This window comes from Euprymna scolopes, chromosome 14 (assembly GCF_053919585.1).
Source record: "Euprymna scolopes isolate OS-2025 chromosome 14, ASM5391958v1, whole genome shotgun sequence".
In the NCBI taxonomy this organism is placed as follows: Eukaryota; Metazoa; Mollusca; class Cephalopoda; order Sepiida; family Sepiolidae; genus Euprymna; species Euprymna scolopes.
Genome location: NC_136495.1, coordinates 70,153,051 through 70,171,891, shown reverse-complemented (window position 1 = coordinate 70,171,891; position 18,841 = coordinate 70,153,051). Strand labels below are relative to the sequence as shown.

At 36.2% G+C, this 18,841-nt stretch overlaps 1 protein-coding gene across 1 annotated transcript in view; it reads right to left on the bottom strand.

The window, feature by feature from the left end:
- Nucleotides 1–2,666: 2,666 nt before the first annotated feature.
- The window catches only part of LOC145293074 (uncharacterized), a 61,000-nt gene continuing 44,825 nt past the window's right edge, over nucleotides 2,667–18,841 (bottom strand). The window contains exon 2 of the mRNA XM_080139425.1: nucleotides 2,667–5,317. Coding sequence (XP_079995551.1) covers nucleotides 4,034–5,317 — 1,284 coding nt within the window. The 3' untranslated portion in view covers nucleotides 2,667–4,033. The remainder of the gene's footprint in view (nucleotides 5,318–18,841) is intronic.

Here is an 18,841-nt window from a genome sequence, read left to right as displayed (position 1 = left end):
GTTTATGAAGTTCTAATACATCTCTCTCAAGAGGTTCAAGTCCACTAAGATTTTCTAGTGTTAAGTCTATCATCGTACGAGTGACTCTCTGATCTTCCAATAAGGATGACCGTGATGATTGTTCAACTTGTAAGGAATTCATTTTAATATAAAAAACAGTATCTGTTGCAATGTATAGCGAATTCTTAATAGGATGCTATAAAAAAGGTATAATCAAGGACCTAGGTCTGAGGCTAAGAAATTTATCCTAACACATCAATGACAACTGGCTGAGAGAGAAAGAGAAAAAGAACGTCTTACCTCTTGCAACAGATGCCGTCGGTTGCGACCTCAGGTATTAGTCCTTGTGGTCCCGTAATAATTCTTTATCAATACAATAATTGATTGAGAAAGAAAAAACAAAGGAACTACCAAGACGGTGTCCCAATTGTAAATAGGAGAAGAAGAAAAAAAAGAAAAGGAAAGAGAAGAAAAGGAACAACTTCAGACACGGTGTGAACCGATTGTAAAGATGGGGGTAAAAAAATAATAATCAAGCTAGTCAACCCATACAATTTTATAGAAGGTCTAGGGTCACATGATTTATCCATTAGTATAAAAAACAATCACAAAGGGAAAGACGCTTTCGCATCCATCTCTCAAAACCCGAGGTCATTGAAGGTAGGAAAGATTTTCTTATAATATCAAATCGATTCAACGCAGGCAAGAAAGATATTCAATCATCTATACCTGGCGTATGATGGAGAACCAGGTGCCCAACGCTGGTATACAGCACCATATCTCAAAACGTGGCAGAAGGTGTGTGGTACCACTCCTAACCAGTGCCAGGGACAACTGGGTCCGACGGCTCAGGGAATCGAGTTTAAATTCCCGGGGTCCTACGCTCTTCAATTGCCTACCACGTAATATCAGAGAGATCACGAACTTCAAAACAGAATCGTTCAAGTCGGCGCTGGATACCTGGCTGAAGTCTGTACCAGACGAACCTCAGATCCCCGGTTATACCGCTATGAGACGCAGTGAATCCAATAGCTTACGCCACATGCTTGTCTGTGTAAAGAGGGACAGCGAAACGGTGCAGCGGTCTATTGATTCGACGCCGCCTATACCGTCCCAACTGGAGGCCGCTTGCCGCAGTGACCTTGGAGGGCTCTGACCGCCGAAAGACATCACACAACAACAAATTACTTTCACAAATAAGTGACTATCAATGTTATATTTTCAGAAAAAAGTATAGAAACGTCAACATAATAATTACAAAAATAAGCGACTGTCACTTACATTTTTTTGAAAAAATATAGAAACGTTAACATCACAATTTATTGCAAAACAGTAGGCGATTGCAAACGTTACATTTTTAGAAAAAGTATTGGAACAGAAACATAACAATCCCTTGAAAAAATAGGCGACTGTCAATGTTACATTTTCGAGAAAAAGAATAGGAACGTAAACATAAGAATTACTCGCAAAAATAAGCGACTTCCAACGTTACATTTTTTAGAAAAAGGATAGGAAAGTAAACATAACCATCACAAGCGAAAAAAAGCGACATTCAACGTTTAATTTTCTAGAAAAGTTTACGAACGCCAACATAACAATTACTAGCAAAAATAACGACTTCCACCGTTACATTTTCTCAAAAATTTGAATGGAACGTCAGCATAAAAATTACTAACAAAAATAAGCGACTATCAACGTAACATTTTCTACAAAACACAGTATATTAATGTCAACATAACAATTACTAATAAAATGGGCGACTGTTAAGATTACATTTTCTAGAAAAATTATGGCCACGACAACATACCAATTCCTAGTAAAAACGAGCTACTGTCACGTTTTATTTTCTGGAAGAAGTATAGGGACGTCAACATAACAATTACTAAACTTTACATTTAAAAAGCGTGTAGGAACGTCAATATAAAATTACTAGGAAATATAAGCGACTGTCAACGTTATATTTTCTAGAAAAGTATAGGAACCTGGATATAACAATTACTGGCAAAAATAGGCGACTGTCAACGGTACATTTTCTAATTAAAAGTTAAGAAACAGAACCATAACAACTACTAGCAAAAATAAGCGACAGCCATTGTTACATTTTCTATAAAAGTATAGGAACGTCAACATAAAAATTAATAGCAATAATAGGCGACAATCAACGTTAAATTTTGTAGAAAGAGAATAGGAAGCCGAACATTACAATTTCTTACAAAAATAGGCGACTGTCAATGTTACATCTTCTAAAAAATGTACTGAAATAACAACAAAACACTTACTTGGTTAATAGGCCACTCTCAATGCTACATTTTCTAAAAAGTATTAGAACGTCGACATAACAATTATTGACAAAATATATGATTGACAACGTTACATTTTCTAGAAAAAGGATAGGAACGTCAACATAACAATTATTTGCAAAAAAAAAAAACAAAACAAACAAAAACAAAACAAAACCGACTGTATATGTTACATTTCTCAAAAAGTGTTGGAACACCAATAATGTCAGAATTTATCTTGCTTCCAGATAAATTTGACGCTAAAGTAACTAAGCTGAAAAAAAAGCATGAAACAAAAGAGGGGGAGGGGGTAAAGAATGAAATATAAAGGTCTTACTTTGAAACGAAGAAGAAACTTTATTTACAATAAGTTGCAAAATTTTCCCTTTGCGGGCATTTAACTTAAGAAACGCCAAGTAAACATATGAAAAAAGTAACATGTAATGAAAAAAATAACAACACTGGTTCTTATAAAGAAGTTGTGTGTATCCATAAACAAATACAATAACAATGTACAAAATAGTAGTATCTCCTAATCACACTCGCATATGAAATTAATTTTAGGAGCGTATTCACAATTGAAAGCCAGTCAGGCATGTGCCTTTTTCTTTTTTTTTTGTTTTGTTTAAAGTCCTTTTAGAATGCATGCAAACCGTAGACACACAGATGAATTTTACGAAAAAAAAAACAACTAAATTTACAAAACTGGAAGGGTGCCGATGATACATAATTGTTAAATCACGTGTTGTCTCGTGGTAACTGTTTTTAATATTTACAATTTTTTTAAATTTCCATATAGATATTTTTAAATATATTATTATCTTGCGACTTACACACCTGAAGAAGGTCGGAGGTTACATCGCTCGAAACTTTGTGCAAATAACACTCAAGGTGAAAACAGTAGTTCCATTGATGTAAATAATACTAACAATCTCTTCTCATCAAAAAACAACTCAGAACTGTAAAAATATGATGAGAATTTACATTTTCATAGGTCAACAGACGGAAGAATTATTTTCTTTTTATTCATTTAACCAAAATATGATTAAGAATACCAACAGATCGTAGAATTTATTTCTGAAAAACAATAAAGACTTGTTCTGTTTTATTATTATTTATCAATAAACGTAACAATATAAGTACATTAAAATAACCTATCTAAGAACACTCTCAGGCACATAGAGTACGTGTGTGTTAAATTAAACACAAATCAGTCCAGTTGTTTTGGATTTCAGAAGGAACTCTCTCTCTCACCCCCTCTCTCAGACACACACACGAACACACCAAGTGCTTTTTATATATAAGTATAGATTATGAAGATGAAAATCATCAGTAAGCATGACATTTGCATAACATTTTATGTAACGAACTGAAATCAGTTGAATTCAAACTGATAATTGTAATAACTCAGTTTTAAATCCTTTAAAACCATTGGAAAACAAAATAATGGTGTTGAGGATGTGCACTTTTACCAAATATTTATGTCATCTGCACGTTATGGTTTGTCATTGTTCATTCAATTTGATATCAATATGATAGCAAAGATTTCTACACTTTTCCTATTATGAAGCGTCTGTTCCGTTTGAGAAACTGATAATTGTAATAACGAAGTTTGAAATCCTTAAAAACCATTGGAAAACAAGATAATGGCGGTCATGAAGTGCGCCAAATATTTATTTCATCTGTCGTGTGTCATTCTCCATTCAATTTAATATAACAAAATATAACCATCTTTATGATAGTGAAGACCTTTCCTATTGTGGAGCGCCTGTCCAGTTCGTGAAACTGTATGCATATTTGCGATAAACAATGTCTGACGGTGATATAACGCCTTCCTTGAAAACGTATATTTCACTCTTGCCCTTCATTAGGCGTGCTGCGTTCTCACCAAAAGCGCTACGGCTGTGCACCAACACGTCACAGTGCATCAAAACGTACTGGTCGAGTATTACCTTTTGCATTCCCTGACATACGCTAGGAGACGCTTTGTGAGTAAAATCGATATGGACAATTTTCCCTGGCGGGTTCATCACAGACTGATTGGCAAAAAGTTGCTGGCTTTCTTTTCGAACACTTTCTGAATCAGTAGAGACAAAGATCCTATAAAGACGTGTGTCATTGTATCGATGTAGAAAATCCCAAACGATTTCGACACTCTTCCGACTATTTCTTCTCTTGTCGCCAGGCATGGAAGGGTTACGGCCGATTCGTATTTGAGCACATATCAACATCGTACCATTCGTTTTAGACGGTTTTACAGTTTCTTCCAATGTTCGTGTTATATAATCATTGGGTTTGAATAATAACCGATAAATCTCGGCAAAATACTGTGAATAAGTTACGTTTTGTAACCATTTTAGTTGTGATTTATAGTTTGTATTTCTTTTTATGTAATCAAACATAATATAATTGGTTTTCAAAAATATAGCATCACCCTTGAACAACTCATCGAAATTTGACGTTTCTACGATATTTAAATATTTTCGTTTTGTGAATGTAAAAAATTGTTTGTTAAGTTTTGAGTATTCTTTACTAGGTATGTCCCATTGTACTTCGTTTGGGTATAAGTATTGTCGAATATTGCATGGCTTGCTGAAAATCAAACCAAATTTCCGTTTCGTTATATTTGCCAATAAAAACACCGAAACAATCCCTGCTTGTCTGTCACCAAATCCTCCACAAAAACCGCGGCTGCAATAATAAATCAGGTATTTCTTTCCGGTTTTTGATTTAGCTTTTATCCTTTCTTTCGCGTTAGCATTTGTCTTTAATAATGTCGTATTTGAAACTTTATTTTCATCAATCAAAGATTTGAAGTGTGCTTCTCGGCTTTGATTGGTGGAGGATGTATGAAACAAAACTTGATTGGTCGAAGAACTGGTATTTACTGCTTGACTTTTCACAAACCAATTCATTTTTATTGCTTGATATTTGGACATGAATTTTGAAATGGTCGTTTTAGGATGAAATGATGGAATTTGTTCGAAATAAAGAAGCAACAAAGGAACGCTGGTTAACACGACGCAGCCGACGAAAATCTGCAATGGAGAAGGGAGAGTATTATTCACACTGTTGCAAATATACACTTGCAAACGTTCAACATTACCCTCAGCTTCCTTCTACTTTCTCTACGCACTCTTCCCTACCTTCGCGCTTATCGTCTGCTCTTGCAACAAAAGAAAATTTGCCGACCACCCTATCCTCTATATTTAAAAAATTTCAGTAAAGTCCTACAATGAATGTTTTCTTGTTTTCCTTGGGGCAATTGGTCAATGACTTTGTCAAAATCTATTTGTCTTCTAAGTTAATTTTCAATAGACAGGACAGTCAGATCCGACAATATCGACTGGCTCATGGTTGACAGGAGGTAATTTTCCATGAGTTTCATTTTGGAGAAACTTCCTTCACACGATCCCACAGACACACATTATCAGAAGTAATTTTAGAGCCAGCGCAAAATATGGTAATGATTTAACAAAGTCACACTTGATGAAAACTGTAGGAATTGCAGTACAGTTCAGTGCTTGGCTTCTTCCAAGTTTATTTCAGCTGCTTGTAGGTGTCGCCTTAAATGTGGAATTTCTAGACTAATGTCTTTTTCAGATAGCTGATTATACACAGCTGTGAGCTTGGCAACAGTATTTATTCATCGCCAGCACAAACAATATGATCTGGCTGAACGGCAGAAAAAGTTTTAAAAAATGTCATTTACTGCCTGTACTCTGATATCCAACTCGGTATGGAAATTGTACATTGCTTTCTCAGTCTCCTGCTGAAATGACAATCCAGAATCTCTTGCCTCATCTCTTGGCATTCTGTTCTTTCTTCTGATTCTCCTCTCTGTAGAGATATCAAGTTCTTCACATTTTGCAAGTGCTTGATGAACGGCATTGTCAACAACATTCATAGGCTGTTCTTCAAAAAAGACCCTTACAACCCTTAGTTTGGTAGCAACCATGTCAAGAGTAATACCTGATGTTTTTATGTACTTCTGAGCTACGTTTACTTCTTGTAAAACGTCACTCCAGAATAACAAGAAAGCAATGAAAGAAAAGTCGCATACAGCTGGTAACACATTGTGCGCAGTGCCTCTTGTCTGGGCGGTTTCTTCGACATCACGCAGAGGTTCAATAGCTTCCACAAACTGGTTAAACTTCTGTTTCACCGACTTCACTGCATCAGCATGTGCACTTCATGTGGATAATCTCTTCACTGTAAGACCTGTGTACTTTACTAACACATCCCAGCGATGGGTTAACAGAGCAAAAAACGTGTACAACGCCTCAAGACTGCCAAAAAATGTTACGCAAGAGGAATTGTTAGAAAACGAATGTTTGCCACAAAGGTTCAAAAAATGATTAGAACAAGGTACAAAACGGCCCTTGGGTTAATGTCCTTGATCTAATGTCCTTGATCTTTTTTTGCACACCACCATGGATTCTGACCATGCTTGCAGCATTATCGTACCCTTGACTGCGACAGAACTTGATATCTAGTCCTTCGTTTTTTAATTTTTAAAAGATCTCGTTAGTCAATGCAGTAGCTGGTTTACCTTTCAAATGTAAAAATCCCAGGAATGACTCACGCACTTCAACTGCACCATCGCTGATATGTGCATATCTAATTACTGTTGACATTTGATCTGCATGCGAAACGTCTGGTGTGCTATCAAAAAGTATACCAAAGTACTTTGCATTTCTTATGTCAACAACGAGTTTTCCAATCACATGTTTTGCCAAAAGAGAAATAAACTCGTTCTGTGTTTCAAACATATTGTCTGACTGCCTGTGCTTTGCCAGAGGCTGACCAGATGGTGTTTATTTGCTCCCCCACTGAGCAAATTAGGCACAAGGCCGTTTTTAATGTGAGGTAAAAACCAGCTACCCTAAAAGTAGGCAAAAAGGGGGCACTCTGGAACCAGAGGCTGACCAGATGCTCTTTTAACACTACATCATAGTGAGACAACAATTCGATAAGTTCCAAGACGTTATCTTTGTTTAATGAGGACGTATTCTCACGATGTCCTCTAAATGGCAGGTTCTGTCGTGCAAGAAAAAGTATTACGTCTAAAACTCTGTGCAAAATGTCTCTGAACTTCCTTTTCTCTTTTTCCATAAGGGAAATATGCGCCGCATCGATAATTTTTGCAGCTGGAGTTGTGAAGCCAGCGTTTTCCAATTCTCCCAACACGATATATGGTCCTTTGACTGTTTATGCTCAATAATTTTGAGATTTAGCTTCCACCAGGCTTCAAAACCAGTGACGAAAGTAAATGTTCCAGGAACCTTGTCATCTTTGGCAGCAAACTGACAACTGACAGCAAAAGCAGTACAATTTTATGTCACGCAGCGAGTAAGCCATCAACGACCGTAGCACCCTGTCGCCATTTGACAATGAGGAATAAAACCAAGTTGGAGAAAGTTGCCGAAATTAACTTTTAACCTTTGAACCTGGTCTTTTAACCGACTTGAAAGGTCCCTGCTTATTCTGGAATGGCTCGCTCCCCCTTTTGATGATATCAATTCTTACACTATCAGGCACAGGAATTTGCCACGCTAACACATCGTTGAATGTTAATAAATTATTAGCGGTGCTGGCGGCTGAGCCTTCAAACTCTTCTTCTGATCGAGTTGCAGTGGCTGTATCATAATGATCTTTAATATAAGTTTGTTCTGTGCCGCTGTCTCTCAATTGCTCGCTATCACTTGAACTGTTTTTCATGCGCTCTACTTTCAGCTTCAATAAAATCAGAACTTTTGACAGTTTCTGGTTTTTGTATCCACTTCAGCAAAGATCCTTTAATGTCGTTTAGCGCTGCCTTTTTGCTTTTTTAGCTTGACGTTGCTGATAGCCGCTTGGACGGTTCAGTCGTTTCATGATTATCCAGGTTTCGGTTCTGAAAATAAATGAAATGCATGCTTTTTCAGAAAACCTGCCATTACTGTGCACCTAGGAAAGTCGACAGTGTTTGACATTAGTTTTTAAAGTCACAACAATATTAACTTAAAATAGAACATTTTATTCCAAGTCAAGAATATTGGGATGGTCATATACGAATTTAGGAAAACTCGTCCCCGGAAGACTCGTCTCCGGAAAACTCGTACCCGGAAAACTCGTCATCTTTTGCTAGGTAGGAAAACTGGTCCCTTATTGAATAAATATCGATTGAAAACACATTTTATGACCGTTCTTGAAGAAGATATTGTCTTTAAAAGAGAATGCACATCCCATAATATTTTTTTAAATATTTTTACTTGTTTACTCTTGTTTTGAAAAAAATAAATTGATTTTTCTAAGATTTCGTTTTCTACTTAGCTTTGTAAGTTTTTAGTGTGTCGACTTGTTTTAAAGAGTTTATTTAGTTAAATAAACAAAAAAGACAAGTAATGTCGAGTGTTACTTTTAAACAAAAAATGTCCAACTCTTATGGCGAGATGAGCAATTCACCGCCGGAACTTTTTATCGAAAGAACGTTATCACCGGTCACGAGTTGTGAGAGCCTTCCCTGGGCGGGAACACTTAAAAACGTAACAGGCTGTCCCTGTAAATATTCTCAATATACCTCTCTAATTCTTTATTAATTTCAGAACCTCTTTATCCATTTATTTTCCTTGTGGAATACCTTTCTTGAATATCGTTTTATTACGGCCACCCACCGCAGGATATATCAACTGGTGACGAAGATGAGATACGAACTGTAAATTCATCTAAAAAAACAAAAACACGTGGTAACCGAGAACATTCTGAAAATTGTTGTTCACAAAGTTCACTTTTAATTGAAGAAAAAGCTTCTTAGAAAGCGAAAGACTGGTGTCTGCCACAAATTTAATTTAACTCCCAAAGAGTTGACGTTATATAACGTGTGTGTGTGTGTGTAAAATGTTACTTTCTTCATGAGAGATATTTTTCATCTCGTTATTACTAAAAAAAAAAAACGATTAGCGCACGTGTTTTTTGTATTTGTTTAATACGATAAAAAAACAACAAATGAACAATACTGAGGAATCTGTGTTTATTTAATAAAGAAAATTTTTAAAAGAAGTTTACGTGTGTCTGCTGAAGTAGACGAAAAAAGAGTCTCTTGAAATTTTGTCAAGTGTTATTTTAACGGTGATTTTTTTTCGGAACTTTCCTATGTGTTGACAATTTTCTGTGAAAATAAGCATCTTGTTTTTGAACAATATTTTTTTTCCTCTGTGGTATACGTTAACTTGCTATTGATACATTTAAAAAGAAATGACATCGGAACAAATAGCGACGTTGACGAAAGCGTTAACTGAGAGTTTAATCGCTCAATAAATGGATTTTCAAAAACAAATGCTAATTCAACAAGAACGTTTCGAAACTCTTGTAATACAACAAACGACGGGTAATCGCTTATTTTGCGAAACGATTTTGTCAGAAAAATCTAAGGAGGGTGCATCCAGATTTTTTTCGGCTGAGGGTATAGCGAACTCGCTTTCAGAGTTTAAATATGACCCAGAAAAAGGTGACACTTTTCCAGCCTATTATTGTAGGTTTGAAACGATATTTACAAAACGATGCGAGAAGTGGTCGGATGAGGAAAAAATAACACTATTACTCCAAAAAATGGGCACAGAAGAAAATACTAAATTCACGAATTTGATATTGCCTAAAAAACTGGAAGAGATCTCTTTTTCTGAAACGGTGAAAATTTTGTGTGTTATATTCGGTGAAAGAGATAGTCTTTTTCATACACGGTATAGGTGTTTAAATAAATTAAAGACGAAACTGATGACATTGTCACATATGCGGGCAAAGTCAACGCCCAGTGTGAACTGTTTAAATTAAAGGATTTATCAGTGGACATGTTTAAGTGCTACATATTTGTCCAGGGACTGACAGCACCGAAGGACAAGGATTTAAGGTCAAGGATATTATCAATCATGGAGTAAGACCCGGAAATAAACTTGCAAAAAGTGACAGAAGAATGTCAAAAATTGATAAATGTAAAAATGGACACTACGAGGATAGAGGGAAAAGTCACATCCCAAGTCCAGGTAGTATAACAGAAGACATTTCCAAAAGACAAAGGGAAAAGTTTTGAATGTTGGAGTTGTGCGGGTCCGCACTTAAGAAAAAACTGCCCTTATAAAGACCAACGTTGTACCAAATGTGGCCTAGTGGGACACCGGGCATCCCACTGCCGAACTAAGCAAGACAAAAGACGGAAATGGAAGCCAAAAGTAAATGTGGCCTTGTCCAAAGAAGAAATAAAACAAGGAAGGAAACGGAAATTCGTTCACACACAAATAAATGGTCACTCAGTGAAGCTACTTTTAGACACAGGTAGCGATATATCAATTATTGACGAAGTGACCTGGAAGAGAATTGGTGGTCCAAAACTGAGAAAAACAAAAAATTGCAAAAGGTGTTTCCGGAGAGCGATTAAAATTCATGGGAGAATTTAATTGCAGTGTTTCTCTTGGATCGAAAACTTTTTCCTCAAATCTTTCAGTTGTTCCAGGAATAAATTCTTGCCTTTTTGGAATTGATTGGATTGTTTTGTTTGATTTATGGGAGCTACTCATAAATTCATTTTGCAATAATGTAAGAGCGTTGGAAAAGAAAAATTCCAAACAAAATGACCATTTTCTGGCAGTGTTAAAAAGTGAATTCCCCAAAGTTTTTTCAGAGGGATTAGGAGTGTGCACCAAAACTGAAGTAAATTTTGAATTAAAACAGAATGTGAAACCTGTTTTTAGACCAAAAAGAAATGTGCCTTTTTCTTCAAAAGAAGATATTTAAATTGAACTAAAAAGACTACAGAAGAATGGTGTAGTCGAAAAAGTTGACTATTCTGAGTGGGCGAGCCCCACTGTGTATGTTAAAAAGAAAAATAAGAAGATTCGGGTATGTGCCGATTTTTCTACAGGCCTTAATGACTGTCTGATGGGTCATAGTTATCCACTTCCATCTCCTGAAGACATTTTTACAAAGCTGAATGGAGGTAGAATTTTCTCCAAAATCGACTTATCGGAAGCTTACCTTCAGGTAAAAGTCAATGAAGAATGTTCTAAGTATTTGTGTACCAATACCCATCTAGGACTTTTCCGACTAAAAAGACTTCCTTTTGGATTAAAAGTGGCCCCAGCACTATTTCAGCAAATAATGGATACAATGCTTGCTGATTTAGATGTTGCAATCGCATATTTGGATGACATCCTTGTATAAAATAAAAATGTACAGGAACATAAGGAACACATCAGAGCAGTTTTCCAAAGAATTGAGGAATTTAGTTTCAAGTTAAGTGCCGAAAAATTTGAATTCTTATTAAAACAGATAAAATATCTTGGTCAAATTATCGACAGTCAAGGCAGAAGACCGGATCCTCAGAGAACATAAGCAATCGAGAGGATGCCAGCACCCAATAATATTGTCCAGTTACAATCTTTTTGGGTTTGGCTTAATATTATTAATATTATGCTATTTATATTCCAAACATGCATAAGTTGAGAGCACCATTGAATGATTTGTTAAAAAAAGGACAAAAGTGAATTTGGTCAAAAGAATGCCAAAATGCGTTCGAAGATATTAAGAAATGCCTGCTATCAGATTTAGCTCTAGCACATTTTGATCCACAGAAAGAATTGATTGTTGCATCAGATGCAAGTGACTACGGAGTAGGAGCAGTTCTTCTCCATAAACTTGAAGATGGATCAACAAAGCCAATAGCCCATGCATCCAGATCACTTTTGCCGGCTGAAAGAAACTATTCTCAAATTGAAAAAGAAAGCTTGGCGATTATTTATGCCATTAAAAAATTCCATAGATTTATTCATGGAAGCATGTTTACTTTGTAAACTGACCACAAACCGTTATTGACTATTTTTGGCTCTAAAAAAGGCATACCTACGCACACTGCAAACAGACTCCAACGATGGAGCATAATTCTACTAAATTATAACTTTAAAATGGAGTACATTTCATCCAAAAATATCGGACATGCAGATGGACTGTCCAGGCTCATCCAAAAGTGTGCTGAACCTTTGGAAGACACAGTAATAGCTGCATTGACAGAGGAAAAAGAACTCTCCGGATTACTGTGCAACACAATCAGAGAGTTACCAGTGACTCTAGACGAAATAAATAAGGCAGCAGAAAAGGATGATTATATTGTGAACATGAAAAAGTTGGTGCAACTAAATGGAAAATCAAAGAAAGACCCTAAAATTTTACCATTTTCCATTTGTGCTCAAACCTTGATGTACGCAGACAGAGTCGTCATACCAACTACGCTTCAGAGAAGAATTTTAAAAGAATTTCATAGTGGTCATCCAGGCATGTCGAGAATGAAAGCTTTAATGCGTGGATATACGTATTGGCCTAGGATGGACCAGGACATTGAAAAACTCGTAAGAGAGTGTCAAGGGTGTCAGCTAGCAGCAAAGGCACCACCTGTGCAGATACAACCGTGGCCAAAGACTGATACACCGTGGACTCGGTTACATATCGATTATGCAGGTCCTTTAAATTGACATTATTTCTTAGTGGTCGCCAACAGTTTCACAAAATGGCCTGAAGTGTTTAAATACAAACACCCTACTTCGATGAGTACAATAGATGCACTAAGAGTTCTCTTCAGTCGTTTTGGAGTACCTAAAACTATTGTCAGCGACAACGGCACCCAATTTAACAGCAAAGAATTTGAAGAATTCTGCAAGGCTCTAGCCGGACTGACTTCCTCATCTTGGTTGTTATTGTCACAACGTTTCGGCCGTTTTGCCCTCCGGCCTTCGTCAAGTGAACGGTTTGTTAGGAGTCTCGAACCCAACCCTTTATTATTATTACGGGGGTATCGTGTTCGGACTCCAGCTAGGCTTTGGGACATAGTTGCTGATTCTCTGTTTTTCAATGTTACTTTTTCACTGCCTTCGTTCAGGATTGAACTCAGCACCTTTGGGTAACTGTAAACTTTGATACAACGTCTAGGACCACTCGGCCATATGTCACTAGGACAATTCTTAGTTGGTTTTTTGTTAATGTTAAACCTATGTTGTTATTCAAGGTTTTCTCTCTCTATCAGAGGTGTCCAAATTGCATTCAGCTCTATGCTTGGTTTGCTCAGTAGGTTGTTATGTCCGAGCATGTGAGCTGTTTCTTTAAGTTTTCTCACTTTCCAGTGGATCTCTCTGTTTATTATTTTTACTTCATCCCATAGGGGGCGATGATCCCCCCTCTCCATCCAGACATGGTTGGCTATACCCGATTTTTCCGTCTCCCCTTTAGTTACCGCTTTTCGGTGTTCTTCCACCCTTACTTTAAGGGGGCGGCATGTTTCACCCTTGTAAACCTTTCTGCAACTGCATGGGATGGAGTATATGCAGTTTTTGGTCATGTTCTCCTCCATGCGGGGCTTCACTCGTACCAAGTGTCGTCTGAGTGTTGACTCGCTTTTGAATACCGTCCTGATGTTGTAGGGGGCACATATTCTCTGAATCTTTTCGGAGATGCCTCGTATATATGGTAGGCAGACCGTTGGAGGTTTTTGGGTTTCATTCTCCTCTCTTATCCTATTAACACGTCTGGTGGATAGTATGTTATCGGGGTAGTTGTTACGACGGAGGGTATTCTTCAACCTGACCATTTCTTGGTGGTATGTAATGGTGTCGCTACTTATTGTCTCTGCTCGATGTTGTAAGCAAGTAAGAGTCCGATCACGGTACCCCCGTAATAATAATAAAGGGTTGGGTTCGAGACTCCTAACAAACCGTTCACCTGACGAAGGCCGGAGGGCAAAACGACCGAAACGTTGTGACAATAACAACCAAGATGAGGAAGTCAGTCCGACAATCTCAATCAATGAAAACAACTCATCTCAAAAATACAGACAATTACCAAAGGCTCTAGCCATTGAACATTTAACAACAGCAATCTACCACTCAAGGTCAAATGGCCTAGCAGAGAGGTTCGTCGATACATTTAAAAGAGCCTTGAAGAAAAACCAAGGCATGGACACTGACGAGAAGAGTCTTGAACAATTTTTATCGGTGTACAGGATAACTCCGAACCCAAACACTGATACCGGTTCATCACCAGCCGAACTGATGTTTGCACGGAAAATCAGATCTGTATTTGACAGAATTTTACCAAGTGCAACCAGAGTAACAACAACAAAAGAAAATTTTCCAACAAGGTTTTACAAACCTGGTGACAGAATATTCTTCCTGAATTACAGGAGTGGAAAAAATTTTTGGGAGGAGGGGATTATCATGAAAAGAAACGGACACATGCTATATTCTGCAAGAAGTAATAAATTCGACTGTCGCAGGCATATAAATCAGCTAAGACCTCGACACACTGATGACTACAAACAGGCAGAAGAAAATGACCTGCCCCTAGAGGTTTTGTATGCTTCTTTTAATATTCCCCAACCCTTAACAGAACTTACTCCAGATTTGAGAGTTCCAGCTTCTCCACCAACTCCACCCACTCAAACGATATTGAGGAGAAAAAGTACAAGGGTGAAAAGAAAAGTTAACCGGCTGAGCCCCAAGCCAAAAAACAAACGATATTAAGCCAAATTCTCTTGGGAGAAATTGTCTTAGAGGAAGGTGTTATGGCTAGATGAGCAATTCACCACCGGAACTTTTTATCGAAAGAACGTTATCACCGGTCACCGGTTGTGAGAGCCTTCCCTGGGCGGGAACACTTAAAAAACGTAACATGCTGTCTCTGTAAATATTCTCAATAAACTTCTCTAATTCTTTATTAACTTCAGAACCTCTTTATCCATTTATTTTCCTTGTGGAATACCTTTCTTGAATATCCTTTTATTACGGCCACCCACCGCAGGACATATCACCAACATAAGAGGATAACGTCGTAGGAGTCGATAATCGCTCAAAAATAGAAAATTAAAGAAAATACTGAGGTAGATATAGTTTAACATGAGCCTCCACCCCCTCGAAAAGAAAAATATGTATATTTTTCATATTTTATATTTTAATGTCCAAGATCACTGCACGGAAAAAAATCAAGCTGGCGGAAGTGGATACGGTTGATTATGTAACGAAACCGAACGGAAGACACGAAAAACGAAACTATATATTAATAATAAAAAAAATACTTCAGTTTTTAACATTTCTTGTGCTATTACGAAACAAGCAAACAAAAAGAATACAATTTTTGTGTTATGAAATAATAAAACAAATATTTTATTTAGAAAAATTGGTACTTAACGGGGAACGTGAACTCTGCCTGAACGGTATTTTTATTTAATGATTGCTCCCCCAAAGCGAATACACAAAAGATTTTCCTTAGGTTTATTTAATCACAAAAACTTTTTGAAGGTACTATTTGAAGCCAAAAAAGAGGGGGGGGGGTAAAAGCATTATTTGAATGTATGAAAAAATAATTTAACAAAAAAATAATATTTAGTGGAAAAAATAATTAAAAAAATAAAAAATTAAATGAAATAAAAATAAAATAAAAACAAGCACGAAATAAAAATATTAATCAAATTCACACAAAGAAAAAAAAAATTCAAAAAATAAAATAAATACACGTACGATTAAAAATAAAGTCTATGAGATATATACGAAGAAAGTGAAAGAAAACGCTTTGAGGGAGCAATCATTAAATTAAAACACCGTTTATGCAGTGTCCACTTCCCCCATGACGTACCGAAAAATTAATTTAGTTTTAACACTTTTTTGTTCATGAAACAATAAAAGGTACTTCTGTAGTATGCGCACAGTGGCCATCTTTTCTTGGTGCATTTCACTAAACTATCGCCATGTGGCGCGTCTCTGTAAAAAACATTTAAATTATTAATTTTATGTTGACCCTTCGAAGTTGCTTTAATTCAAAAAGATCTTTCATTTAAATTATTTATTTGTTTGAAAAAAAAAAAGAAGCTATTTTAATTTATAAATATCTAATGTTATTTTTATTACAAAATTGTTTTACTAAAATTATATTTTCTTACGCAAACTTTTAAATAAATGTTTTTACAATTATTTATTGATATATTTTTATGCAATAAATGTTTTGGTTTTCGAATATTTTTCTGTTCAGAAAAAAATGATCCAAAAAATCTTGTTTGTTACTTATTTGCCGCATTATTTGACATGGAAGAAATTGAAGTTATCGCCCCCTAACAATAGCCGCCGTCCGCATACTGCACAAATGCCCTCGAAATGACTTTTAAACGGTACCCTACCCTTCCCCATGTTAAGAATGGCTTTTGAAATAATAACGTTATTATTTCAGCGAGGTACCAAAATTACATAAGATCGTGTTTTCTTTTTTTGTTGTTTTGTAATAGCACAAGAATTATTTAAACTGAATTAATTCTTCTAAATAAAATAATTGCTTTCTTTGATAATACGTGTTTTCTTTCTTTTAGTTTTGTCTCGTAATAACACAAAAAGTGTTAAAACTAGAGTATTTTTAAAAATAAATATATGGTTTCGTTTTTCGTGTCTTGACTCCAGGATCAATTTTATTTTTTTTTTAAAAATAAGTTAAAACTAATTTTTAAAAATATTATGGGGGTGCATAGTCTCTTAAAAAAACAATATCTCCTTCAAGAACGATCATAAAATGTGTTTTCAATCAATATTTATTAAATAAGGGACCAGTTTTCCTTCCTAGCAAAAAAAAAAAGGGGGGGGGTTCGGGTACCAGTTTTCCGGGTACGGGGTTTTCTGGAGACGAGTTTTCCGGGCACCGAATATATATATATATATATATATATATATATATATATATATATATATATATATATATATATATATATAAAAATATGACACGAACATATGCCACCCTTATATATAAAATGACACTAACATATGCCCACCCTTACACTCGCCTTCCTATAAGAAACGCTTTATGAAAGGATAGAGCAGGAATACGAGCACAATATGAAAACACTATTCATAAAATCTTTGAAAAGATACTTAGACGATTGCTTTATCCTCTGGAGGACCACATGGGGGATATCAGAGAACTCCACATTTTGCTACAAAATCTACACCCAAAAATAAACTTCACACTAGAACAAAGCCTCACAGAACTATCTTTTCTAGACATCCTAATAACAATAAAAAAACAACAACATAATCACAGACATCTACCACAAACCCACAGACACTCAACAATACCTCCACTTCAAAAGACACCATCCTAAAAACTGTCTAAAATCAATACCTTACTCCCTAGCACGTAGAGTCTGCACCATTAACAGACCTCCGTTCGACTAGACTGAATGAACTACAAATAACCCAGCGGAAAAGAGGATATCCACTACCACTAATACAGAAAGGTATTCAACTGGCTGAAAAAATTCCAATAGACCAACTAAGAATCCCAAAAGAACACAACAAAGAACAAATTTTAGCGTACGTCTCCACACACAACACAAACAACCCAGAACTATTTACACAGATAACAAAAAATCTTATCCTCCTCAATCAGAACGACAAACTAAACAACATACTTAAAACAACAAAAATAATAAAAAGCAAACGCCAACCCAAAAACCTAAAACATATCCTAACTGCCTCAAAACTCGTTCCACACACTACAAAAGGGGTTACAAAATACAACAAACCGCGACGTGGGGTATGTGACATAATAATGGAAGGAAACACATACACATTCAAAAACCCAGCACAAACATTCAAAATAAAAAAAGGATCTAAATTGCACCCCCAGAAATGTAGTTTATGCACTAGGATGCACAGCATGCAACAAATCCTACATAGGCGCCACCAAAAATTTCAGCAATAGAGTGACCTTGCATAAGAGAAACATCAAACTTGCAGATAACAGACACCTCTATGTTTCAAAATACGTACACACATGCAGTGGAAATAGCTTCAAGATAATGCCAATCTTCCAAACAGACAATTATTTCTATTTACTTACACAGGAAAAAAATTTCATAACAAGATTCACTCCCGAACTAAACAGAGTTTAATATCAACACACAAAAACATGAAATGCAAGGCACACTCGCATGCACGTACATATACATATACACACCCACACATAAATCAGAACCGACACATTAAAACACACACACACACACACACACACACACACACACACACACACATCCAGCCACACACAGACATAACACCCCTGTCTCTAATACAAAACATTGAACAATACCAACCCTACTTAACCTCGAACTAACAACACTAGGAAACAGCTAGAACTATAGTGTAGTATCTGTTCCAACACCTTGCTCCCCCCTCAGCCAGCAGAGGAGAAATCCTTCATGACTTAGATAACTATCATCCCTTCTATCATCCCTCATCCCATACCTATACCCATCCAAGTGGCCCTTCTCCTCTGGGGAATGAGATCTTCCCCACACTAAGAACCGATCCTGGATCTGGCCATACCCACATGGGGAGACAAATAAATAGAAACATTAAAAAATCCCCTACGTATATTTATTAATACACCTCTTTACCTAAACAAACATAATATTAAGAATACCCGAACCGGCTAAGACTGAAATGAAAAATCACAATACTAAAATCTAAGAATCTAAAAAATAAATATCAAAATTGAATGAAAACACCATT